This window comes from Mugil cephalus, chromosome 20 (assembly GCF_022458985.1).
Source record: "Mugil cephalus isolate CIBA_MC_2020 chromosome 20, CIBA_Mcephalus_1.1, whole genome shotgun sequence".
NCBI lineage: Eukaryota > Metazoa > Chordata > Actinopteri > Mugiliformes > Mugilidae > Mugil > Mugil cephalus.
In genome coordinates this window covers 16148892-16175540 of record NC_061789.1, presented here as the reverse complement: position 1 = coordinate 16175540, position 26649 = coordinate 16148892, and the positions used below count along the sequence as shown (strand labels likewise).

The window sequence follows — 26649 nt, the reverse complement described above, 5'->3', positions numbered from 1 at the left end:
GTAGCCACACACATAAGACGGGAGAAAACAGCTTAAAAACGGTGGCCCGCGCAGGTGTATTGACTGAAACCGAAGCCTCTCTGTTGAGTCCGACTCAAATGCGACGGACATCCGAAAAAAAGCGACGGGGTGACGGGCGACACGTGTAGACAGCCTGCGAGATGAAACTAGCGTGACACTAGCTGGAAACGTGACTTCTCAAAAAGCCTCTTTTGGTCCCGTTATCGTCAGAAAAAGAGGAGTCAAATCATTCACTGCGTTTTGACGTCGCCATGTTTTCAGCAAACACTCACTTTGACATTTGACGTGTTGTCGGTTAATATTTCGACAAGCAGTAACGTTTTCCAGGTTCTTACGGAACTTCTAGAAAACAGCTGCAGTCACCTTGTTTTCCTCCTTGTCTACATTTCAAAATCTTCACTATTTAACTAAACTACACAGCAGTCTACTCCTGTATTCAGCGAAAAGTACAACAGAGCAAAGTCTAGAGATTTCCAGCACATTATGCCTTTACATGCAGCACTATTTACCCGCCATCATGGAGGGCTTGAGCTGCATAACGCTGCAAGAAGTGAGACTCATTGCTTCCCTTGATTCAAGAGCCGCTCTTTCGCTAATCTGCTGTGCAGCGTCAAGAGCTGATTTTGATTAGCTGGCCGGCAGAGGGGGAACGAAAAAAAATAAAAGTCAGTTTATTGTTGCCATGGAAAACTGCGCTTCACACGGAGATCATTTAAAATAAACAAGGACGCTGCTCCGGTGGAGTTCAAACGATTCGGAATCAAAGTATTCACCGTGATCAAAAAAATGTAGAGACCACGAAGATTCCCTTGAAAAATTAAAACGAAAACAGAACATAAAACAATGAACAGCAGAATATATACAAGATTAATGATACCCTGACATTTATTATTTAGCGTATGCAATGCCACACTTCATCATTCATGGTTAGATTTTGGGTCGTGCTTGATCTAGGATAGCTGACTAAGATGTAGGGCCGGCATAGTCCGCAAAATATTGGAACTTCACAACCGAGGATGGCCCCAAGAGTCTGAATATTATGTATGTATAAGTATATCCATATTACGACAACTTAGCAAGAATTAAAATGAAAATGTATTTCTGTGTTGTTGATTCATGTGGGAACATGTGTGGAGGTCTCCGTTTTTTTGTTGTATTTTTTGAATTGCACTCTCATGCTTTTCTGTGCAAAGCATTTTGAATTGTCTGCGCGTTTGAAAGGAGTCCTTGCAATGAAGCCTTCTTCCCTTCCCTCGTGTGAGTTTCTTTTTTTTTTATCATTATTACGAAACGCTCGGTAATCCTTTCTCAGTGTAAGGGGCCGAAGCAGGAAGGCTTTCCACCTTTGTCTTGTGCTATAATGACAGTTTTAAGCACCGTGACATAAAATCTCACAGTGTTGCACGGGCGGATGCAGTCTCACTTTGCGCAGACTCCCATAGATGTGATGCTTGATTACTGATACAGCTCAGACAAACTGGTCTGCACTTACTAATTTAGCCATACATGATACAAGCGTGGGAATGCCCTTGGAAATATTTCATTAAGAAACTGGTACATATGCTGGAGCTACTTATGTTAGACCACTGACTAGATGATCCTCCCGGTCATGAATGACACTAGTATGTGTCCAGGAAAGGGTTAAGTGTATACCAACTCTGGCTCTGATCTGACAGCGTTACTTTTAACAGCGACCAGCCTCTATCAGGAGGGACGCAGCCGACATTACCTCGGACAGGTATCACTACAGCCGGGATGAATGAGGACAAGAATGAAGGTGGATATTAACATATCCCCTCATTACCATATTAACAGTGTGCATTAAAATGTGGCCCGAGCACTTACCTCAATTAAATTACGGTTGGATTCCAAGGTCACCGATACATTATCACCAATCCCTCGAAAAAAAGTCTAAATAATTGAGAACAACATGCTTAACCTGAGAGCTGGAATCTATGTCCCTCAGATGATAGATATTAGCATAATATGCACAAAAATCGTGTTAAGATCATTTCTGTGAACAGAAGTTGTCACATTATTAGGGCCGTCACAACTAAAATAAGACCGTTGATGTTTCAATCATTCTGCTGCACAGGCAGCCTCACAGACAGATTGTGCCGTTCACTGTTTTGAATGGTAGAGTCGGACAGATGGAAGATCTGAGCTGAGTGTAGGTTAACATACGCTAAGGCAGGGAGCTAAATCCCACATCGGCACAGAACGCACACTGTTTACATAATAAGGGGAGTTTCGCGCCACATACCGCACGCTACATGTTATATATTCCACATTTTCCACAGTAGGTGGTGCGCAAAACGGGTCACTTTAGTCAGTGAGTCACATGGTAAATAAATAAAGCGTGCGGACGGGGTTAAAAGGCTCAGCTACTGCTCGTCGAAACGCTCCAACGGGCAGGAAGTGTGACTGCAACTTTTAACGTGTCGTGAGTGCTGGTGCCGGAGTCTCACAAACAGCTAATCTTCGGGGATTCTGGCAAACCGTGGTGTCGAAACTTAACTCAGAATGGTGTGATGGACTAAAATAAACACGCCGTCAGGGCAGGAGGGTGTAAGAGGCGGCGCAGGGAACGTTTCGGCGTAGCCAGGCTCCGCAGTGTGAACACCGTAAGCATTGTTGCTGACAGTATGCATTCTATAAAAGCGCACGTGTGCCACTTTGGAAAAAGGTGCCAAAAATAGCAAGGCACGCTAACATAAAAAAAAACCCTAACACGAACGCGACTTTGCTTTACTCCAGCTGTCCTTACAGTTGTCAGATAAACTCCGCAGAGCAAATCAGATGAAGTGGAATGCGTTTCAACTTTTTCTGCCAAAAATTTCTCTGAACAGCATGGAGCATTCAAAAGACGTTGCTAAAATCCTGGAAATATCTGCAGGGTCTCTTCAATCCTAGATACACTATGTGTTCTCAGCTGATGTCTTATTAAGCACACTGGCTGTCTTTATTATAATCCTGGTGTTTTACCTCTAACATTTTTATATTTGTAGATTTACATTGGTTTTTATGTTTGAATGAATTCAACTACTTCCACTGCAAACTCACCTGTTTGAAATTGACAGTTAAGGAAAGAATAATGTACTGCAGCCTAACATGTCGTGGGAAGTTATTATTCTTTGTTGAACACAATTATATTCCTCCTATGTGATTAATTCAAATTCCTATTAAAGTTATATCCGCATAACACATTTTCATTAGTGATGGGAAGTTCTCAAAGATTCGGCTCTCGTGGCTCAGCTCCCGTACAGGAGTCGGCTCTTATAGCTCCCGAATGGCTCCTCACATGCGATCATTATAATTTAGTGATTGTGAATGTCTTGTGTGTTGGTAAGCACCACACCATCCCTGTGTGAGTACCTGGCCACTTCGCTCGCTTTGGGGAATCGTCTCATCTCTTTCGCTACAAAGAGTTGTCTCTTAAAGCCGGCTCACTCATGAATAACACAAATTTTCATTGCTATTAATGCAACAACTAAACGTATAAGCAGAGTAGGCTTTAGTATTTGGGAGGAAAATGATAACAACTACAGAGGTTATTTCAGTTTCAGTTTGTGTCCCAACTTTAGGGTGTAAGGGTTATGTGGTAACTAGGGGTGGGCAATACTGGGAATTGTGGTATCGATTCGAGTGTCGATTCGATACCGATACTGGCCTTGGTATCGATACTATCGATATTTAGATCGATACGCCCAGCCCTAGTGGTAACAGCCTAATGGGTTTCACATAAAAAACAGAAACTATATCACTTATACACCTGTTGGTGGTCTCGAACGAACCATTTGAAACTCACAACAGTCATTTTACTGACTTGTGAGTCATGACTCCTCGTCTCCGTTAATTCGTTCATGGACTCGCTAGCTAGCTAACGGCACAGAAGAGACCAGACAACACGTCACGTGTACAAATACATCAGGAGAATCGCCGTATTAGCCTTGTGGGAAAAGCAACAGCTGGCTTCTTGTTTCAACTCAACTCCCCTTTTCCCTCCCCGCTATGAGGTATGAACGAACGAATCACTCAGCTGCTGACTCCCAGCCCAGCAGCACTCTCTTACCGCTGGGAGAGCCGCTCCCCTACCTGAGTTGAAAGTCTGCTGCTCTGCTCTAGTAATCTCTGAGTGACGGCATAGGAAGAATTCATTCACTGCGCACCTTATTTTGGTCTTGCAAAGTTAATCAGTTGGCTAAATGATAAGAATAATAAAAAAAAAAACAACGTTTAGTCAGCTCCACTGTCTATTCTGAACATAAACTACAATAGTTTGAGGGCTGCAGCGCTGTCGCTATTGAGTTCCTCAACACCTCGACAATACGTGTGAATTAGAGCGAGAAAAATAAATGTTTCCCCTTTGGTCTCCAGCTCTTTTTTTTTTTTTAGAAAATCCAATGGATAATTTTCCCATTTCAAATCAGCAATTTTAGCCACATGAATCAGCGGGGGCTGGGTGTGGGTGGAGCTTGTGTGCCAGCGGCTCAAATGACGCAAAACCCTGCATCTCTTTGGTGTGTGGGGGGCGGAACTCATATAACCTGGACTCAGTAAAAAGAGTCTAGTTTCCCTAATCATCACTAATACTGTATCATTATCTAACTCCTTTCCAGCCCTTATATTTCTTGCGCCTTTTTAAACACAGTCCAACATCAAGTTGGCTTGCACACTTATTAATAGGTTAAGTGCCACTATGAATCAACAGGAGAATTTCCCACTACGACGGGGAAACTTGCGTTACGCCACAAGATAAAATTAAGAAGTGGCGGTACTGCATACGGGAGAATACCAGCCAACTTAAACCAGTGTCCAAAAGCACATCATAAATATAAGGTTTGTCACATACATGCACAAATGGCAACAGGTTTTGTACTAAGAAAAAAAAGTGAAGGACGAAACTGTTAACTCCCAGTTAAGTATGCAAATTCCCAATCCGCACATTTTGCCTTTTTTTCCCAGCGTTCAGTGAAATCGCACGTCCGTCGACGCGTTGTTACGACCGGCTGCCACTTTGAGGGGCGGCTCGTCGTAGCCGTGCCCATGGGCAGTGGGAAGTGAGCGGCGCAGCTGGAGTTATGTTAAGCGTAAGGCGAAGTGACAGAAATGCTAATCAAGTATCAAAACTGACGGTGCATTCCCATCGATGCACATCAGACCCTCAATGATTTATTAGTCGGAGTGAAAGCATGTGTCACCGTGCTGAGTGGGCTCGTACTGTAGGTAAACACAGCTCTCGCCAGTGTGCGCCACTTAGCGGCGCGCCCCCCCCCACCACCCCTCCCTTCCTCCCTGCGCTTCCCTCAAGTATGAACGGCACTCTCCGCAAAGGCCACTCATGGCGCAGTAACTTTTAAAACAGGACAGCCGCGCGCACTATATCCAAGCAAGTCACTTAAGAGTTTTCCAAGGGGCTATTATAAGAGTGGGAGGTGGAAGGGGGTGTATGTCCCTACTTCAAATGGATTCTTCTGCTGAGTAAGCCCCGCTGCTTTCCTCTTTCCCTCGACTGCCATCCCTTTCCTGTCCCCATATCAGAGAGAGGACCGAGAGCAGCGGCAGCAGACTCCAATTATCAGACCGTCATTCACAATCCTTCATTTACCTCCTCAACCGCTGCTCTCTATACTAAATTCTTTTTTGTCGGGATGTTCCCTCCGGAGCCCCGGGGAACAGGGAGGTTAAGCGCCCCACGGAGCGGCAGAGTTTTGGCATAAGAACCGAGTGGATGAGACGTAAAAACCTGGAGATTTCTGCTTCCCACCACCTTTAACTGGACAATATTTGCATCACAGACACGGAAAGAAACTTGTCTGTTTGCTGTGTCTCGACTTTGGTGTTGCCAATTAATTCTGAATTTCTTTGAGAGAGGATTGCTGGAACAGGGCCTCGTTTGATGGATAAACAATGCTCCAGTGCATAATTTAGCCGTGCATGTGAAGTGAAAACACGAGATCCATTCAGTCTCACTCTCCCAGTTGTATTCTTTAGCATCCACTTAGGTTCACAGCAGAGTTGTAATGAGATTATGGCGGTTGAACAACTGTAAAACAGATAATTGGACACTGTTTTTGTTATTAAAATGTTTGCAACGTCAACAGTGGGGATATCTCAACATACGGCGTGTCAAGACCGCTTGCCTCCTTCCTCGCGCAATAAAGGAGTATCACGTATAATGATAAATATTGGAATAGCTTCGGAATGCATTATTCATACATGTTAACATCTGAGAGAATCGCCCACCCACTCCAAGACACTTCCTTGGCTTCTTTGCGAATCAAGACAAGGTTCCTGCTTCTGCCAAGGTTTGCACCTATAGCGGGTTCGTTCATGTTTAATAATGAAATAAGGGGGGGAAAAATAGAATGGCTAATTATGTTGGTTTTCCCGGAGAAACAGAATCGCAGACTTTCCGCGCTAAAGTCCTCACGGCAGCACACGTGCGCACCCAACAACTCTCCAAGGATCCCATTTGCATTAAGTTTCCTTCTGTAACTTTGATGGTGTTTATCACCATTAACAAGATTCCTTTGTTCATTTATGTAATTAATGCAGAGTCTCTGATTACTCCGATTTAATTTCTGGAAGAGGTTGAAATTAATATTCTACCTTAGGCAAAACACATTTCCACAACATCGTAATTATATTTAATAAAATCTCCCCAACCATGAACAATAGTGTTTTTTTTTTTTTCTTTTCCTCCTCTCAGGGAGTATTGTATGAATACGGTCCCTGCTTTCCTCCGTTACAGCGCGGACAGTATGAGCTGTCGTTGCCTGGGAGTAGCCTGGAGCAATTTATGCTTTCATGTGAAAAGTGAAGGGGAGAATGCGGTGGGAGATTAATGGTACATAAACAATGTAGATGACCGTGTAAGCAGAGAGACTATCGTTTATTTATTTTTATTTTTTTATCGTTATGCATAAGCCAGCGAAGGAAACCTTGCCGAGAGGTTTGCGTCCCCGGTGCATCTCAGATTTGCACGAGCAGACCTTCCCTCCGCTGATTCGGGCTTCGCTATACATTCGTGCAGCAGGTTGGGTTTTAAGACGGCAGCTAGAAACCGGTCCAGACCCGCACTTCCCCGGCCAAGCGTGAGTCATGAGTCGGATGCAAGTTTGGGGGGAAAAAAAAACGGTGAACATCTTGAGTTATTGAGCCATTTCTCGTTTCGGATGCCTGGTGGCCTATTTTCATTTATTTTAGTCGTTTAAACGCGGCGTTTCTATACAGGGATTTAAACGCAATTTGCATGAAAAACAGGAGGGGATGTTTTGGCATTATTCAAAGTTTAATCTCGAGGCACGCATGGGTTTTTCAGGACACATTTGCACTTGAATAAAACAAAAGGCGCGTGCTGGGTAGAGTTGATTATACAGGCCTCAATCAAGATAAACACATGCTGACAACAATAATAATTCGTCTGTCTGACCACATCCGTATCATTGGATGATAAACGAAATCTGATACGTTATGTGAAGAAAGGCAGGCTGCCGCGAAGGCAAATCTCTGGCACCGCTGCCTGAGAGTGACTCATTTTATCCCTTTGTTTCATTTCAAACAGGTTAGTTACAAATCCTGTGTGCTCACGCGGGGCTATGCACAAGCAAGTGTACAATCACGCTGTTAGTTTGTGTTTAAATTCCACCTTAAATGCTTGATACTGTGTATATTTTTGCCTGCACACTTTCAAAGATTTTTAATTTTTTTTTTTTTATTCATAATCTGCTGTAGCGCTTGCTGACTAAATGAAGGTTACATCTTCCGCAGATAAACCTACCCTCGGAGGATTTTTCAGATGAAATTTAAATGTAAGCATCCTGCGGGGAATACTATCTGTAATTAATTTGGACACGGATCACATGTTTTGGACCTGGGATTTAAGTGTAAACTGATTTGGCACCGTACCTCCTCACATAGCGGAGTCTGTGGCACTCTCGCGTAGGTTCAATATGCAAGTGAGGAAATTCACAGTGCGCCCTGATTTATTTCCAGTTATTAATGGGGCCGTGTTGAAGGAAGCGGTCTGTGGCTGCCAGCAAAATATCTGACCTCTGAGAGTGCATTAAATCAAGGCATTAGGGAATTCAGTAATAAAGAGGCCAGGCAAGTCACTGAACCCACTCTAAAACAAACAAACCGCAACACTAGCTTAGAGCAGGCTGAAATCACACCCGGAGGCTCATCTCATACTTCTCTGTATGAGAGGAGCCAACGTGGCGTTAGCCAGGCAGCAGCCGGTGATGCCTAATCATTCTCAAGTGTTGGAAGATAAGGCATTATGTTGAAAGCGCCTGCTTCTCCTTCTCGTTACTCAACAGGATATCTCGCCATCTTCATTGTAGATGTGGAAGTCCGTTTTGCATGCTTTCGTAAAAGTGTGCACGAGCGTGAATTGATCTAAACATTTTCGGGATCATTATATACGATCTGGTGCTTTAAGCTACATGCTAACTCTCGTTCCTACAGCGTTAACATCTGTCCTGTATGTTTAGCAGGTTATCGCTAAATAGCAGCAGGATGCCATTAGTTTTAATTTGATCAAAGGCTAAGTACGTTAAGTGAGACTGATGCGAACTCTGATTTAACTGTTATCAGAATATGAGTCTGGTAACACGCTGCAGAAAGTCCGGCTCAAACGATTTGACTGGTTTGGGAGAATTTAGACTAATTTAGATTGAGACTTAGACATCATTTCCCAACTGTTGACTCCAGTCCACATTCCCCCCCACAAACGTTTTGAAGATGGTTGAGTTCAGGAAAGCTATTTAGCAAGAGCCTTAAGCTCCTTGTATCCTTGTAATTTTAGACATGTTCACCATTGTCAAACCCTGGGATCCTTGTGTTAATACAGTGCAAGACCTAACATCTGCCTACGACTCAGCAACTCTCCGCTCGGCCGAATGGTCTCTTGACTTCTTCTCATATCTACACAATCTGTCTGACAACCTACACCGATTATACACATTAGAGTTAGACGTTGCACCAATATGTTCAGAACATTGCTTCCTGGTGTCATCATTTTAATGATTTATTGTCCTCGATGATATATTTCTGCCGCCCTCCCATTTATCTACGTGCATCATGGCCATGGTGTGTATACATGTAGGGAACTTCTGACAAAATTAACTGTTAAAAATTAAACTATGGTTTCAAGACCATAATGCTGTTGAAGAATTATACAGTCCACCCTGGTTGTTTTAGTATTCGGTCGTCTCGGTATTATGCCTCACATCTCGTTAGGATGTCTTTGTCCTCGGCTTTGGTCAGCTTGTTGTGTCTCCGTGTTCTAATCTGACATGTCAGGGTCAGTGTTAGAGTTTAAGTGCCACTCATCATTCCGTTCACGTTTTAAATGTACGCCGAGTCTCTGATGCGGCGTCATCAAATTAATCGTGCATGGTCTGCAGCAGATGATAATTTGCGTTATCCCACTGTGGTCCGCAGGACATAATCTGTAAATATAGATATAAAATGATCTTTATTTTGTGAGAGAACAACAATCTCTTCAACCTCTGTGCTTATTATTCACTGAAGCGCTGCCAGTCAAAGGTAATAAACCATATACTCGAATTGGCCGTGAGGGATCTTTCACCATTTTACACACTCCGAGCTCCGAGACTCGACGTTCTCGTTCCGTAATTGCATCAAAACAATGAGCGGTTGGGTGATTACATTAATTTTCGCTGCACAATTTCTATGGCGATTTTCTTTTAGAAATTGACAGAAGGCGCGATGGGCAGTGTTGTGCTTTCAAAAGTGAGGAAAAAATACGAGCATAAAAAAAAAGACAAAAAGTAATAAATTCATAGAGGGAAAAGTGTCATGTCTGACTCTGTGGGCTAGCACTTATACAGGGCAGGGGGCATAGCCTTTATGATGTCAAAGTGTCGGAGCAACCCACCGTCTCATTATACATCAGAATAATTTGGCACCGCGGCGCCACAGACATTCCACTGTGAAGTAAAGAACCGCCAGCCTCAAAAATATTCAAAAATCTTTTCTTTTACATTGTTCCATCTCTCATTTATTAAGAAATGCAATACGCTTTTGAAAGGGGAAACGTTCACTGAAACGCACCGGCGCAATTAGAGTGGATGGTTTTTGGAAGTAGATGAGTGTTTCGGTCCTCTTTCCAAGTCCTCTGGACCTAAAGGCCCGCTGGCTTTCGCTCTGAAAATGTAATCAGGAAGTGGTTTACACCTGGGATGGCAGGTGAAGGCAATTACCTGCAATCAAGTCGTTGGCAGGATAGAAGGAAGCGGTGCTCGGGGTGCTCCGAGCTGCATTCAGTGTTGTTCAAAATGTACAAATGGTTTTGCTTTGAAAGTAGTGTTCCATTGGACATCTCATTACTAGATGTTTTATGTCGCTTTTGCATAATGCTTCATTAAATTTTAAGCTAGAATATGCATACCATGAAGTACACATGTGTTCAGCCACGAGAGGATACACATGTGGCGTAAATAAGTGTAAGATGTTGTAAATGTAAACGTGCTACATCTCTATTTGCGGTGCAGAGGCGCGGCGTCCGCACGTATAGACTAAAATGTCTTCACAAACAAAGATAATGCAAAACAACAAGCTGTTCTTGCACCAGAATGCGGTTATTATGGAATACTGAGACCAGACCAATAGCGGGAGGAAACATATTCACATTCCAACCAAGGAAAATTACAATATGTACTATTAAACTCAAGGTGTGAAATTCCTTCCTCTGGCATTGCTCCATTGCTTAACGAATTACCATGGCGCATAAATTTTCAAAACCCCGAAGCCTTTGTCGAGCTTACCCGATGTGCAAAGCATACATGTTTGTTCCTGCAAAAATGAGGTGTACTACAAAACAACTTTAAGAGAAAGCTGTTTGCTCTGCGCCGAGACGACACGGAGCCAGGCAGCTGCCGGGGCTGCTTCATTTGCATTCTGCAGATTGTATCAGAAATTTAGAAAATGTTAATTGGAAACAAACGTGTTAAGAGTCAGATATGGTCTGACATATAGCCAACATAATAGTATTAAGGATGAAGTAATTATTCCAGTATGCTAAGGGGGGAAAACAGAATGCCGTCGTCAATCCATAGAAATACATAATAGATGAAAGCGATAGTGGTGAATGCTAAACATTTGCCTGAGCAAATATGGTGGAGTGTGTTGAATCAAAAGACACTGCTTCCCAGCATCCAACAGTGGACATGTTGACAAAGCTCTCATTTATTACAGATTCCCAGCCCGGGCGAGCATACCCCCAGCGTGACGCTGATTAGAAGGCTTGTACCAAATAAGCCTGAGAGCCCCATTTCACCACAAACCTATATTCATTTAGTTCTGCAGATTTATACATCCAGCTATCTAGGCAGGAAAATCCAGCATGACATGAGAGTGTATTCTGCCCTTTCGAAAAGGGGGTTAATCTCTCTTTCTTTCATGAAGGAACCTCAATCTTACAGTGACCAGCATGTCTCATATGATGCAGCAGCCAAAGCAATAAATTGAATTAAATAAACCCATTAGTTACAGCCGCTACCTCCTCACCTCGGCCCAGATACACTTTCATGGTAAGTTGGTCCTTTATAAAGACCAGAGGACACAGCTTAAACTGTGATGACAAAGTGACCTTGCGCTCAGAAAAGGAAAAAACAAACACAAAACAGAGCGCACATCCTCGTTCATTACTCAAATGAATTAAGACGCCGTGTTTGCTGCACAGCACAAGCCCACTGTGTTCTGCAGGTGTTTAAAAGTAAATGTATGCTCATTCAAAAATCAATTCATACTTAGGATTCTGTCTCCTCCTGTCTTGTCGACATGAAACAAACCAGAGGTCGATTAGAGTAGAAAGTGACTACTGGGAGTTTCACTCGGGGCATGCTTAAAATGCATGGAATGAATAACCAAGTGCAGTTTGAGAAGCACAAGAAGAAAAGAAAAAACCCCAGAAAGAAGTCCGGGATGCTCATCCAACAGACTGATATGTTTTTCACTTTTGCCCTGGTAGGTGAATCGAATAAAACACAGACTGAATTTTCACCAGTGTTTCACGGAAAGGTGGTCACGATTTCAAAATAGTTTGTGAATCTTCTTGGCTTCTGCTTTTTGTGAAATGCAGAATATCTGGCACATGTAGTGACTCGTCAATACTAATTGATTATTTTGTAGAGTTTCAGCAACACCTTGGGTCTGAAATGCGTTCCTTGATCAAGCTTAGCTTGGTTTAAAAACCTCATTCAGTAAATTTATTTTTGACATTTATGACAAACTTGGTCGGATCGACACAATCCGGGCTGCTTTTGCTAAAGTCACATTTTGGCTACAGAGGCTTCCTCGGCAAAGAAACAAAATGCTTATTGGAAAATGATTTGAGTTTGAGTTGTCATGGAACTTCCCCAGAATCAGAAAAAAATTAACGAGTACACATGGTGCCACATTTCACCCTTCAATGGCAGAATACAGATGATGAGACGCATCGCTGCACTGGGTCTGATACATTGATTGGGATTCTGTCTGAAAATGACAGAGTTCCAGACCTCAGTTGCCTGATTCCCCATCGTTGCTTGAGGCTAGCTGCTATATCAGTTTCAGTCAGCTTACTACACTGAAGACCCTACACAGCTCCTAGCGTTGTTGCCTGACATGCACCTCCCCAGAACTACGCATCACAGCAAGAGCTGTGATTGTTCTGATTTGTGGTCGCGTGTTTCCGCATAATTCTGGCTACTTTGCAATTTTCGATTCAATTAGTTTGGATCAATAAAGATGGAACACATCGAGAAAAGGTTAACTGAGGAGTTTCGGAGATACAAACATTTGTATGACTCTTCTTCAGAGGGAAATTTCCAATCATGAAAGAGAAGCAGGAAGTATTAAATAATTGCAAAAAAGACACACCAGTGACTAACAGTTTTACAGAGTGAGTCAGACTGATGAGTCCACAAGTATAAAGGGCTCGCGCCTATGCCGTACGCAACGTACGTAAGTAATGTCGTCTATATATATATATCTGTGGACATGCAGACCTCTAGTCACGTGTGAGTCTTCCTTTAATGTGCACTTTGGAGAACCTCACATTCATATCAGCATGAATGATTTCCCTTGATTAGCAATGAGGAAGCAGTGTTTAACAGCAAAATAAATTTGATTCACGATACAGTAGTGCACTGCCACGGTGTCGACTGCTCAGGACGGAGCCTAGTATTTGTTAAGCTGCTATATAGACACGTATCAAAATTAGAACCTAAAAAGAACACTGTGAATAACAACATGCAGGTGTTTCTCTTGTTTTCAGAGCTGATGAAGGGAGCAGACAGGTGTAAGTGAGTTGGAGAAGTGCATTGCTTTTCCTGCCGGCACATTTGTGTGTTCGCTGAAGATTTAGTACAAAGAAAATAAAACTAAAAAAATGGTGTTACAAGTGAACCAATGCTCTGTTCTCCCATAATGCAAATATATTTATTGCAATTTGATGAGCATTTCAACAGATGATATGGTGGAGGTAAACTGAAATAAATACTGTATATTCAGAGTTACCGTCGCCAGGCTTTTCAAAACCCGCCACCTGATGCACCATTGTCCTCAGCATGTTCAGACACACTGCGATGTGCTCAACTGGCAAGTCTGAGAGTCATAACACCCCTCCTCTGAATTCGCGGACACTGATTTGAGCCTGTGACAAATTCAACTTTTGGCTAAAAGGCTCAACAACAATGCTGCACCCATTCAATCTCCTTACCTTTCACACGGAGGAGGAACGAAGGTGCAACAGAGCCTTGAACAGGCTTTGTGAAAGGGTCTATTGTCTCGCAAACACATAACACTGCTCCACTGCTACGCAATTTTACTGTCCGTCATGTGTCTGACAAAGTTAAAGGAAGACAATGCTAAATCGGCGCGGTACTGAAACTGCTTTCTTTGATTATACAAAGAGCACCCTCGTGGTTAAAGGGGTTATATCAGATCTTTGTAGAGGCCTGGAATATAACTTACACCAGGGATGGGGACAAATAAACAAATTATACCTTACATGCTAACATGACGTTACTTTCATATGTAATGACAAGCGATCAAGACACATTTAGAGATATATTCACTTCCAGGTGTGAACGCGCATACTTTCAGCTGCCCACACAGGATGCGCATGGATGCTACCACATGTGAACAGGACCTAAAAGCAGATTTATGATGGCGCGTCACGTCCAGCGCGACCGGTTCAAAAGCCCAAATTTCCCCGTTCACGTGTCTCGTTGGAGAAAACTCTCGTTTGTTCTGCCTCCCACAAACCATCTGCTCAGATGCACTGGCATAACGCGGCTACACAACGAAGCCCGTAGCATCTGAAAAATTACCATATCATTCTAAATGTGTCTAAATTTTTTACACACTTCAAAAGTGCTGCAATAAACATGACTTGTGAATGCTACGCAAACAGCGGCGGAAAAACAAGAGGCGGAGAGGACCCAGCTGAATTCCCCCATTAGCCCTGGGGCGACGCTGATGCTGTATTATTTGTATTCAAAGTGTTTCCAGGTCGCTTTTTGTCTGAAATGTGAGTCGTTGTTGACTTTATTGTGTGTGGTTTTGTGAATCGTGCAGCACACAGTAAATAAAACAATAAGGCATAACATTATGACCACCTTTCTAATATCATGTTGGTCTCCAACGTGACTCCAGAACATTTGTGACTGGTCAGGGGATGGACATGGGTCTTCTGAGGGTGTCCTGTGGTGTCTGGTATCCAGATGTTGGTATTGGGGGGGCCTTTGGGTCCTATGGGTTGAGGAGAGGGGCCTCTGTAGACCATCCCACAGATACTATCAGATCAGCTTAGCATCTAATAAATTTGGAGGCCAGGTCAACACTTTGTACCGTTCTCCTTGAGTTAAACCGTTTGTGTGTATCAGGCTTTATCCTGCTGGGGGTGGCTGCTAGCATCAAGGAGTGTCATCGCTATGGGGTGGGGGTGCCTGGTCTGGTCTGGGTGGGTGGGTGGTACATGTAAGTAACATCCACACGAATGCCAGGTCCAAATGCTTCCCAGCAGAACATTGAATTGTCACAAGATGGTCAAAGTTATTTAATTCTCCTGTCAGTGGTTTTAATGTTGTGCCCGACTGATTGTGTATCACACATACCAAGGTAATAGCATCCCATGAAGTTGACTTCATGGTTGAGAGCAGGTAACAACCTTATTAGGAAAGCACACATCACCTTCCTCCTAAAATTCTAAAGCCAATAATCCAAATTACCCAGGAAAAAACAATAACTTCCTGATACAGCTATTAGCAATTAGCATAATCCCTAAAAGCACCCTTTTGCATTTCATTGGCTTAATCCAAGTCTCGGGGGACTTTGGCCAATGCCACAGCCGGCGTTAATAACTTCCACCGTACCAACCGAGAGTGCTGGTGGCAAAGACGTCAGCGGCACGTCTCATCGCAGAGTTATGAAATCGGGACTAGCACTGAGAAGATTCCCTTTTCAAAGTCAATCCGCCTCTGAAAGCATCTCCTACTGTATGTAAGAAGCGTGTTGAGTGCAGTTTACGCATCTAATACTCGGCTCATACATTGTTTCACACTGTGCTAAAATTATTCTAACGGAATACCCCATGGTGATCTGAGGGAAAGAAAGAGCATGAATAAGTAAACAACATAAAGCGATGAGAAACTTCAAAGGCGATGGGACAATCACAGCAAACAAGATCCTGGAAGCCAATGAATGTGTTTGTCTTTGTTTGTGACAGTGACTCAGGGGTGTAAACAGAGGAATTAGCTCACACCTCCGGAGTCTCAACACATCACACAGCCGTAATTGAATTAGGTCTGTCAGGTTGCCGCTGAACTGTAGATGTTCTGAGGAGCACGGGACGCGCTTGGCTCCAAAGGCCACGTCTAAAAATGGTCGGGACTTTCCGTTTTCATCAAAGCCTTGAGAAACGAAATGCTAAGTGGCGAAAACGAGAATCCTGAAAAATGGCATCTGGGCTCAGCGGCCGGAGTTAAATGCTGATTTATGTCTATTATCGTCGCAAAATGGCCAAACCATATGCTGCATATTGTTGGAAACGTTGCGGCGTCACACTTATATGATAATACCGCCTATACTAGAGGGAGACGCCAGCATTTTCAATTTTCTTCCACCCCCTCCCAATCTTTCAGCACAACATACTATAGAAGCACCTATCAGCTCCTGGACACACATTTGAAACATACTCCCAGCAGTCCCTGTATCTTGGCTCCATGACCATTCCTGTCAGGGTTTTCCCTTTGACTGAACAAATGCATCAGCTTGTGTCATGAGACCACATCCCTCGCAGCCAATAAGGAGCACGAACAGCGCAAGTGCTCCAGGAGATGTGGAAGGGAAATTGGAATCCTGACAAGTATGATTGACATGCGTATTTGTCCCAAGGTAGTCTTATTTGCAGAGATTTAAAGACGTCTGTAAACCAGCATTCTGCCCAACACAGTCATTGTTCCCCCAGACTAGAAGCACATCACGGCAATTCAGTCGCATGCAAATAATCTTTTGGGAGAAATGAATCCCTCTGAGCATAAAATGACTTCAGCTTATACTTTATTTTGGGTCCAAAATAAATAATTTAACAGATGAAGCTACGTCTTTCATTCTCAGACAATCTGTCCATGTTGTGGAACAGAAACTATGGAGCCCGAGTCCTTCCTTCTATCCCCGCAACAGAGAACGAGGCTGCTCTCAATTTTATCTGGCTCTTAAGATGCAAAAAAAAAAAAAAAAAAAAAAATGTGAATATGAGCCCTGATGGTGAACCATAACCCACGGCCAGTTTATAGAAATGGAAGGGGAAAATGGTGAATCAAATTCTAACCCATAAGTAAAATAGACTTCCACTTGAAAGCATTGGAGTGTAGCTACAGCGAGGCAAGAGAAAGAGACAAATGTGTGTGTGAGAGGAGGAGGAACGTGTATGAATTCTGAACAGGACCGAAGGCAGGACCAAATTGGCTATGCCCATTAACGGCTCACAAGTATTTTTTTTTTCTCCTCCATATGCAAAAGGGATGGAGAGTTATTACTTCTTCCATAATTCTCGTGTTACAATACAGCTCACTAGAATAAGATCGAATCTATCTGTAACCCTGGAATGAAAGGAGACTCCGTTCAGATGAAACAAATCGCTGGTGAAAGGAAAGCCCTCCTCAACAGTGATTTTGCACTATGCTCTGCACAGTGCATGTTGGCGCAGGGTGTTTGCTGCAGAGGATACGAAACCTGGACCGCTGTGAGGGCTGCGCTAATTAAAGCTGAGATCGCACTTGTTAAAGTAAGAGGTTCCACCTGAGCTTCAGAGAATTAACAACCCGATGGTGTCGACACGAGCCGCATATTTTCACACGCTCGCGAGAAATGTTTTTTTTTTTTAGCAAGACGTTTTGCAAAATGTTCATTTGAGTTTGACGTCCTGCGGCAAAGGTTCAGGGTTTGGGATAAATATTAAACAATGAAGACGTCATGTTGAGTCTGTTCATTTTTGATGTGTAACAGGCATGTCTGAGCATGAGTTTAACATGTTAAACATGCTACTTGGTTGCCACAAGTTGACAGTGATACCAAATAAGAAGATTTCTTTATAATAAACAGGTACGCCGATCAGCCACAACATTATGACCATTGACAGGAGAAGTGAATAACATTGACCATCTTGTAACAACATAATGTTCTGCTGGGAAACTCCTGGACCTGGGCAATCGTGTGGATGTTACTTAGACATGTAGCACCTGCCTAGACCAGACCAGGGACCCTCACCCCATAGTGACGACACAGCAGCCATCCCCAGAAACAGACACACACACACACGAACGGTTTAGGAACAACTCAAACATCATGAATAACAGCAACAAGTGTTGACCTGGCCTCTAAGTTCACTAGATCCCAAACTGATCAAGTATCTGCAGGATGCTCCACAGAGGCCCCCTCCCCTCAACCCACAGGACCCAAAGGCCCCCCACTAACACCATCCTGTTTCCAGACACCATAGGACACCATCAGAAGACCCATGTCCATTCTCTGATGAGTCACAACTGTTTTGGAGGCACAAGGTAGACCTACACAATTTTGGGAAGGTGGTCATAATGTTATGCCTGATCTGTGTATTATTTGAATATAAGTAGGTGTAGATGTGTATTTGTTGCCTGCACAACACACAGGCAGCCAGCGACACTCTACAATTACAGCCGGCCTTTTTATCTGCCAGTGATTGCCCTGGGAGTGCCCTTTCACAACATAAAAGTCATTTCTAACTCAGAAATTGGTAGATGACTTAATCACGGGGTGATACAACAAGGTGCACAGCAAAAACACAGAACACACCACTGTTCAAGACGCTCGCTGATAAATCATCGGTCATGATGCGAGCCCCGAGAACCCGGCCGTCCTTTCAAACCTCACAGGACACAACGAGCCATTTTTTTTCGCTGCGTTTGAACCGACTCCCGAACGAGAAATAAACACGGCCGCTCCCGCGGCGACCCGGAAGCCCCCGTGACGCTGGCGCGTTTAATCGAGTAGAAATGGGGTGGGCCGCGAGAAAGACCTGAGCGGAGCGGTCCACTCTCCTGACGGCGCAGGGGTATGCTGCTGCTAATTAAAAAGTTTAATTCCACAACTGCAGCGCTGGCACCGGAGCACTCGGAGGTGCGTCCTTGTGAGTCTTGGCGCCGTCTTATCAGGCGTAGGCAGATCCTGCCATGTTGAGAAGGCGTGGGGCAGGGAGGCACTGCGGCGGCAGCACACAGGCCCAGCTGGAAGGGATGGCTCCCTGCCTACTCGGGGAATCTGGCCCACCTTGCTCTTTCCCCCATCTCCCCTCTGAGTGGAGTCACGGGCTCCCAGTCAGGTGGCAGGAGTCAGGGGCTAAGCTGCCCGCGGCGCAGCTGAAAGAGGGAAAGCGGGGCTAAACAAGGGATAAACGCCGGATTTAGACTTTCCGCTGTAGCACTTGGCCGCAGATCCGCGTCTCCGTTGCACACTTCCCGCCACAGAGGGCCCGTCTCGCGGCCCGAAGGTCGCAGGTACGCCGAAGCCCGCGCTGCATCACGCGCCGTTTCTTCAAAAGTCCCACAGCATCTAAATCTGGCATGATACGCGCACGCCGCCAGCCTGAATGGGCTTTAATATTTCCGAAAAGGGAAGTGATTATTTCTCACAATATAGCGCAAAGAACGGATCTGCTCGTCTGATAAGGTGAGGCGAGGTGCGAGCGCGCTCCGTCGTGCGGCCTTGGCGGAGGAAAAAAAAAGTTTGCGGGATCTATTGATTAGACCGCCTCGCAACTCGACACAAAGGAGGACGTCATTGAAAACAGCAAGGCTCGTTCTCTGACATCCTTCAGAGAGAAAAGAAAAACACGCGTTCGCTCACAAAGAAAGATGATTGAAAAAGGCACAATAACAAAAGTAAAAATTCTTTCGGAATAAAACAAGTGTCTCCTGGGACTAACTAACTCTTTTTCTCAGCGAAGGGACGCGGCCCTGAAAGAGTAAGAACCTCCAAAGATTTATGAGAACATCCCCTTAGCTTTTATTGCAAAGTGGGTGAAAGTGTCATTTTAATAACACAGAGATATTAGCTTGCGAACCTCGGAGAATTTCTGGTTCTGGTTCACGGGCGGCCGATTTATCATTATATAAAATGTATGTGTTTTATTTTACAGGAGACGGTTGATGCAGGCTTTGCAGACCTTTATATTTCCTTACATTTCCACTAAAAACATCTTAAATCTTTAGTCCCTTCTTGGATTGGATTCGGCTCAAAGTGTATGAACGACCTTTTCGTTCATTATCGCCAGCAAAATCAATCAATCAGACGTTCAACTACTTTGACCCAGAATGATCCAGCGCTCTCTTTCCACTTAAATATTATTTTAATCTTGTGCCGTCAAATCTCAGCTGTGCGTCTGTCATTCTGTTCAGAGTTGGAACTACATGTGCGGGATCTTCATCCCTGTTACACTGATGTATTTTCTGGCTACTATTAACTTGGACCATTGGGTCATTCTCAGCACCTCCTATTTGATGAGGTTCAGCACATAAATTGCCTTTATATCCTATTAAGTGTTAACTGCTAAAGAGTGGAGGATAATTTATGGGTTTTGGAAATGAGCGGAAAACGATGACGCGGCCTCTTCGTATACATCAGATATGTTCGTTGCGATGTTGATTTCCGTTCACGAGATCAAACTTTGAATATTTTCCGCGACCCCGTTTGGTTGCTCTTGTGTTTCCTGTTTTTATTTTATGAGCCATTTCCTTGGTGTTTCGTGTCCCGCTTCACTTCCTGTCCGTCTCTGATGGTTTCTCCTCGAGTTTCACCTGTGCCTCTTCATCTCCTCAGCCCATATGTGTGTGTGTGTGTGTGTGTGTGTGTGTGTGTATATATATATATATGTCCTGTCTTTCTCTTTGTCTCTTGTCATATTGTCTGTGGAGTTCCCATTGTTGACTTATGCCTGTGAAGTTGCTCCTGAGTGTCTCGCTTGTTGTTGCAGCCTCGTTTTTCCCACCGTTTCAGTTCCCCTCCTCGTGATTTCTGGTTCTCCGAGCTTTTTTTCCTCGCAGCAGCGTTAAGGGTACCCACGATTTCTATCAAAAGATGGACGCCTTTAAAGCCAACACGTGTTTTGTGTGTGTGCGATTGTCGGTTAAGTCTCAGATGATTCAGTTTGTGTTAATCTCACTCAGAGACGTGCGCCGCCTTCAACTGGATTCAGCAGAATACGAAATGGGGCGCAGACAGATATCTGTGGGATTGCTTTCAGACGGTGGATGTTTTAAGGCCAGAGATCGGGTGGCCGCGCGGTCACGCGCAAAAGCACTCGCACACATGCGGGGCAGAGGCACAAGGACACAGAGATGGAGAGTCACACTTGAACCGCTGTTCCGCGGCCGTATTGATTTTTGATGAATTTCACACCGAATTTGGTTCAGATCCGCGGTTCTGTGTAAGTGTAGCTTTATCTCTGACTCCTGCATCTTTTCTTTTTGATAGGTATCACTTCAACATCCAACTCCTGACAGATAACGGCGTGGCCGGAGCGTGAAGCCGGACTTACTAACACCTGCCGCGTGACATGCTCTTTCATTACCGTGAATCCTGGAATCCTGAATTATATATTTCTTACATAATTCCATTATTACATAGTATATTTCCCAGCACAATTGTCCCACACTGTGTTCTTTCAGGGCGCAGAAAGCCATTCTTACTCTTCGTGAAAAGACTAATATAACTTTCCCGACTGTCCAGTGCACACATCAATGCAGAGCAGAATTCCATTGAGCCTCAATAGATGAGAAACCTCATGCCTCCTGCTGTATTATTTGATCCGGCCGCACACGCTTTTCAACTGGAATTAATCTAAAATGGACAATCTGACACTCTGTGATGTTATTTTTAACAATGTGGCAGCCGGATATTTTCCACTGTTAATCTTCCAGTTAAGGCGCTTGAACACAAAAAAAATGTAAACTTTTTTATTTTTTTTAACAGTATTTTTCATTTTTAAATCTACCTTTTGATCACTGAAATGTGTCAGATTTCTCTCTCTGGTAGTTTGTAGATTCTCGCCCTGCCAGTCAAGCCTCGCAATCCTTTCGCCACGGTAAACAGCGTTGTTTGACATTTCAAGAAAAAAAAAAAAAAAAAAAAAAGTGACGAAAATACCAAACAGTCAGCCTCACTAATGGCTCCTCATTAAGTCGGTCGAAAGAGTGCAAATTCCTGCTGACACGGACGGCAGATGCAGATCTCCGCACACGACTGATAATCGATGACATTCTACGGCACGATTTATGAGGCGCGTTATCTTTCCACTGTCTACGAAACAAAAAAAAGATAAGAGGCGGTGAATTGGTCATCGTTGGTGCTTCAAATAATTCCCATTTCGGGTATTGGGCATTTTTGCACCAGGTTGAAGGAAACTCGAGAGCACAGATAAGTTAAACCCTCGCAGTGATGCCTCATCCTCTTTACTCAGAAATAGCTCGCAACATTAGAAGTGCCAATTGGCTGATGAAAGTCCTCTATGTGTGGTAATGATGCCACTACATTGCAAATTGCTTGTTCAAGTAAGCCCAAAACACACTGGAGGAACTATCCAAGAGTGCCGCGCAGACATTCCGACTACGCGCGAGTCCCTCAAAGCGACGCCTTTGTGCTACCTTCTCTGCGGCTCTTCCAGCACATCCATCAAGTTGCGGAGCAGGTGTTACTCAGACAGGCCCGGATTAATCAATCACGTTTCATGAGATTACCGGTCTCGTTCAACTACGCCGATGTCAAACGCTTGCAGACGCCTGTAAGTGATCATGATTCCGCATCCATTAAGCGCACATTAGCCGGAGCATCGCCGACGCAGGGGAGAGGCGCGGCGTAATGCGTCGTTTACAAACAAACAAAGGTTTGGTGATTTGGTTTTTTGGTTTTTTTTTAATAATAATGGCTCAACTCATGAATATTTTCAGCGGTTTAACTATTCCCTTTGACCATTAACACGATGCAGGCATCTCAGTTTCCTAGACGAGGCCTCTACCCTCGTATGAAAATGCCACGTGTGTTCATTTCCTGTCTGAACGGGACAATGTCAGGTAGAAAACCAATCCTCCTTCAGAAATGATTTGGCTCAGGGGCCCTGAAAGCCACGAGCATGTTTATTATTATTTATGTAAGCATGTCATCCTCCTGTCTAATGAGCCTTTCACCGCGAGCATAATGACACAGCTTGCATTAACACAGGCTAAATGAACAGCCGAGAGCTCCCAAGTCTACGCGGGGAGATGAAAGCAGATGTTCCACAACCCAAACACCAGCGTAACAGGCTCACTTCTACGGAGGGAACAGAAGGGACTTTGAGTCAGCGTCATTCTCATCAGCTCATTGACTCCATTAAAAAAAAAAAAAAAGGAAAAAAAAAAAGATTCCCCTGGTTAAACATTATTACGTGACAACAGCACCTAACTAAGCCACGACCAACTGACCATGAATGAACCCTCAAATTGATTTTTCTCTCTCGCATAAACGCGGGTTCGGTGACACGCAGGTTCTTCTCTGGGTAATAAAGCAGGAGTCAAAGTGAATGTCAGACACGACAAACATGAAAGGTGGTGTAAACACTTCACACGCGTTCTGGGAGCGAGCCGCGAAGCAACAGTCATGTATTTCAACATTTGTGTATTTAGATTTGGAGCCTGTGGCATTTTAAGGCAGACGACGACTGACTCAAGAAAATAAAACGCGACAAACGCAAAAACGATGCCCCACCTTCTCACTTGTGTACATGGACGTCCAGAACAGTTGTGTTATGTACTGACCAATAAATGACATACGTGACAGATGAGGCCCATGTGCCATGTCATATATATGTGTCATATAGAAGGGCGAGATAAATAAATAAATAATAGTGTATGCTCCTCTCTTAATCTACAACCATGACTATGCATTTGTGTTTGTGACTATAACAAAACGGTGAGTTGGTTTATGTTGTCAGTGTTAAAAACGTGGAAAATGACTAAGATTGTGTCAACCCTTTTAAACCAAGGGTGCAATGATTCTTCTTCGTGGTGTTGTGCATTTCATTTTTTTAAATTAAACTTGTAAATGTCTGATACAGGGGATATAAACCTCTGACTCAGACATTAAAAAGGCTTCAGAAGTGGCACTCCTCTGTGTGTGTTTGTGTGTGTGTGTGTGCGTGTGCGTGCGTGCGCCTCCATTTAGCCTGTGTTATTAAATTGTAACACGTCCAAACTTCCACCTGCTGTGCGAGAGAGAATCTTCTCATAAACGAGACGCTGATTTTTGGTACTTGGTAATAATCTTTACAGAAATGAACCGACGTCTAGGGCTGCTGCGTGGCTCCAAATGGGTTGGACATCATGATTAGGAAACAACTACCTGCTAATTCTTGTTTGGTAGTTGAACTAAATGCACGACCAAAGACTCGAATGATGAAAATGATTGCTGTCTCGTAAAAAGGACCATGATGTAGAGTTTTAATCACTGTAACTGTGCATTGCCCACGGCTTATCCCAAACTGTGATATTACATTTTTCTCGCTGCCATTATCTTCCACTCAAGTGTATGAAAAATCAAGTACAGAATTAAGGATATTTATGACGGTGGCTTTTTATTCCATTTTATTTTATTTTATTATTACTACTATGCTTTTTAACCGAGAGTGCAAACTGACAAGATGAAAAGTTGACATTATAAGGCATGGGGGCATTAACCTCCCTGAGGGCAGAAATCGTGATCACTGTCATGGATTTCATGTCAGTTCTTCCTCTGGGATGCTGAGTTGTGAATCTTGAAGCAAAGGACATCACCAACACACTGCTCTTTGGAAACCAAAACGCAAAGTGCACCTAAAATTTGCCCTTAAATTCGAGTAAAAATGCACCGTCCTTAATTCGCCACGCAGGACCGAAAACGTTAACTCACCTGTACCAGTCCAGCCCCTTCTCATAGTTTCTGTCAAAGAAATGTGGCTCATTTCCAACGGCTCTGACGTCCGGGTGCACCCTGAGAGCCTCCAGCAGCGCTCTGGTTCCCCCTTTCTTCACCCCGATGATGATGGCTTGGGGAAGTTTCTTCTCTCCATAATCCGAGGTGCAGTTCACCCTGAGTTCGCTGTCCGTGGTGCTGAATTCCTGGTGCTCCCTCTCCAGCGCGGTGGTGTGATACGCCGCCGCCGATTTAGTCGGAGACGCCTGAGTCTTAATCCACTCCACTGTCCTTTGTTCGGCCTCGGCGTGCGCCTTCGCGGTGGAAGCCGAGGTCGTCCTCTCGGCGTCGGTGAATTCTGTAAAAGCCTGCGAAGCGGAATAAAGTTTCTCCCTCAATGTCACAAAAGTTGTCTCCTCCGTCACCAGCCTCCCCTGATACACATAGTTCTCTTGCAGCGGGAACTGCAGCGAGTTGTAGCAGCTCATCAAGCTATAGAACAAGTAGGTGACAGAGAGGGAGAGGGTGAACATGAATAAGATTTTCCGGGGCACTTTAGAGGTGAAAACCGAGGTGCTGGACCAAAATGCCATCTCTGATAGCAGTGATCCTTTCAAAGAAGTGGCCAGACATGTTTCCACCCAGAGTCTTGCATGGACAAAATCAACAGCAATAATCAGTCACTATCAGCGCTGCTCCAGCTGAAAAAGCGTGAAGCTGGACCAAACCATCCTAATCCAAACCAGATCACATATTTATAAGAACAGCGGAGAAACGGATCGTTAAAATTCCGGAAGAATATCGCGTCCCCTTTTCACGAGTATCGATTTCTTATTCCAAGGCTGACAGACAATGTCACAATTTATTGGACTGAACTTGCAGATTTGAGAAGCTGGAGGTCTGGCGTCCTTCCAAATGAGCAGCCTGGCAAGAACTGGACAGTGTATGATGGACGAAATCCTGGCATTTTAAGAGAGGGAGAGGAGGGGAAAGAAAATGAACAGCTGAGTGGTCAAAGTAGGAATCTTATCACCAGCCGCTCAGCCCGAAGTCCAGTCCCATCTGGAATAAAAAGAGTGGATTTCCATCCATCCAGGCAGACAACAAATCCACTGAATACTCCCAACATGAGACAAAGAGGCGCGCAATCCTTTACGCTCCTCTCTATCCACTTTGTGCGCTGGAAACTCGGCAGCCTTTGCACAAAAGCGTCCACACTTCCCACTGACCAGGCTGCTGCTCGCCGTCCTTTGCGCCTTCTCACATTGGTAGGATCCTACGATGTGCGCATCGGCTGGGTGAGCTCATCTGAGCCGAAGCGCTGTGAAGCCACACAGCACAACTAGTGTGTACACCCACTTTTTTTCCCCCCCTCTCTGTCCGTGCGCAAGTATGGGGCTATAAACGTCAGATTTCCTAATCTGAGATAGCTGTGTGGAGAGCAGACTCCACACCACACCATCCCCGTCACTGCTGGCGCAGGAGGGACTCCTGGCTTTGCCGGAACACGCGAGAGTTTATTACAATTTCCGAATTTTTCTTCATATCGCATAAAGTTGACTGTTACACTCAATCTCGGAGAGATTATATTATTAGAGATTATTTTTACAGAAAGCTCATGTGTGCACCCTGCTGGTTCCTTTGTGGAGCATTACACTGGTTAATTTCTATAAAAAATAAAAAAAATAAAATACATAAATAAATATATAAATAAATTGAAGAAGTTTATTGTGATATGAGTCAACGTGGATAATGATTTTAAATAAAAAAGATGAGTCAAGGGGTGTGGGGGGTTTGGCTCTACTTCAGGCATTTCTACAGAACAGTGCACACGCAGAATGCTGTGTTCTGCACTGTGCCGAGAACAGGGACGCTGCTCAGACACATTAGCCCATACACTGAATTCATTATATACTGGTGCAGACGGTAATTACCGGTGGGAATATTCAGCAGCCTTAACTTGCGCACTTTGTTGCCGCCATACGAGGATCTAAAATTGCACGCCACCAAAACGTCTCCCTTTATTAGGGGATCTCATTCATCACGCACCTCCAACACACCAGGCGAGCCATCCTCACAATAAGTACTGGGTCACAAATAATTTGCAAGGCCCGACTCTCGGAACAACGAGATGCTGCTGCATTTAAATTCGTG

The 26649-nt window shown here is 44.2% G+C and overlaps 1 protein-coding gene across 1 annotated transcript in view; it reads right to left on the bottom strand.

Annotated features, from left to right (window-relative positions):
* Window positions 1-25936, bottom strand: part of hs3st4 (heparan sulfate (glucosamine) 3-O-sulfotransferase 4) — an 81320-nt gene extending 55384 nt beyond the window's left edge. The window contains exon 1 of the mRNA XM_047572981.1: window positions 24493-25936. Within this exon, the coding sequence (XP_047428937.1) occupies window positions 24493-25088 (596 nt within the window). The 5' untranslated portion in view covers window positions 25089-25936. The remainder of the gene's footprint in view (window positions 1-24492) is intronic.
* Window positions 25937-26649: the final 713 nt, after the last annotated feature.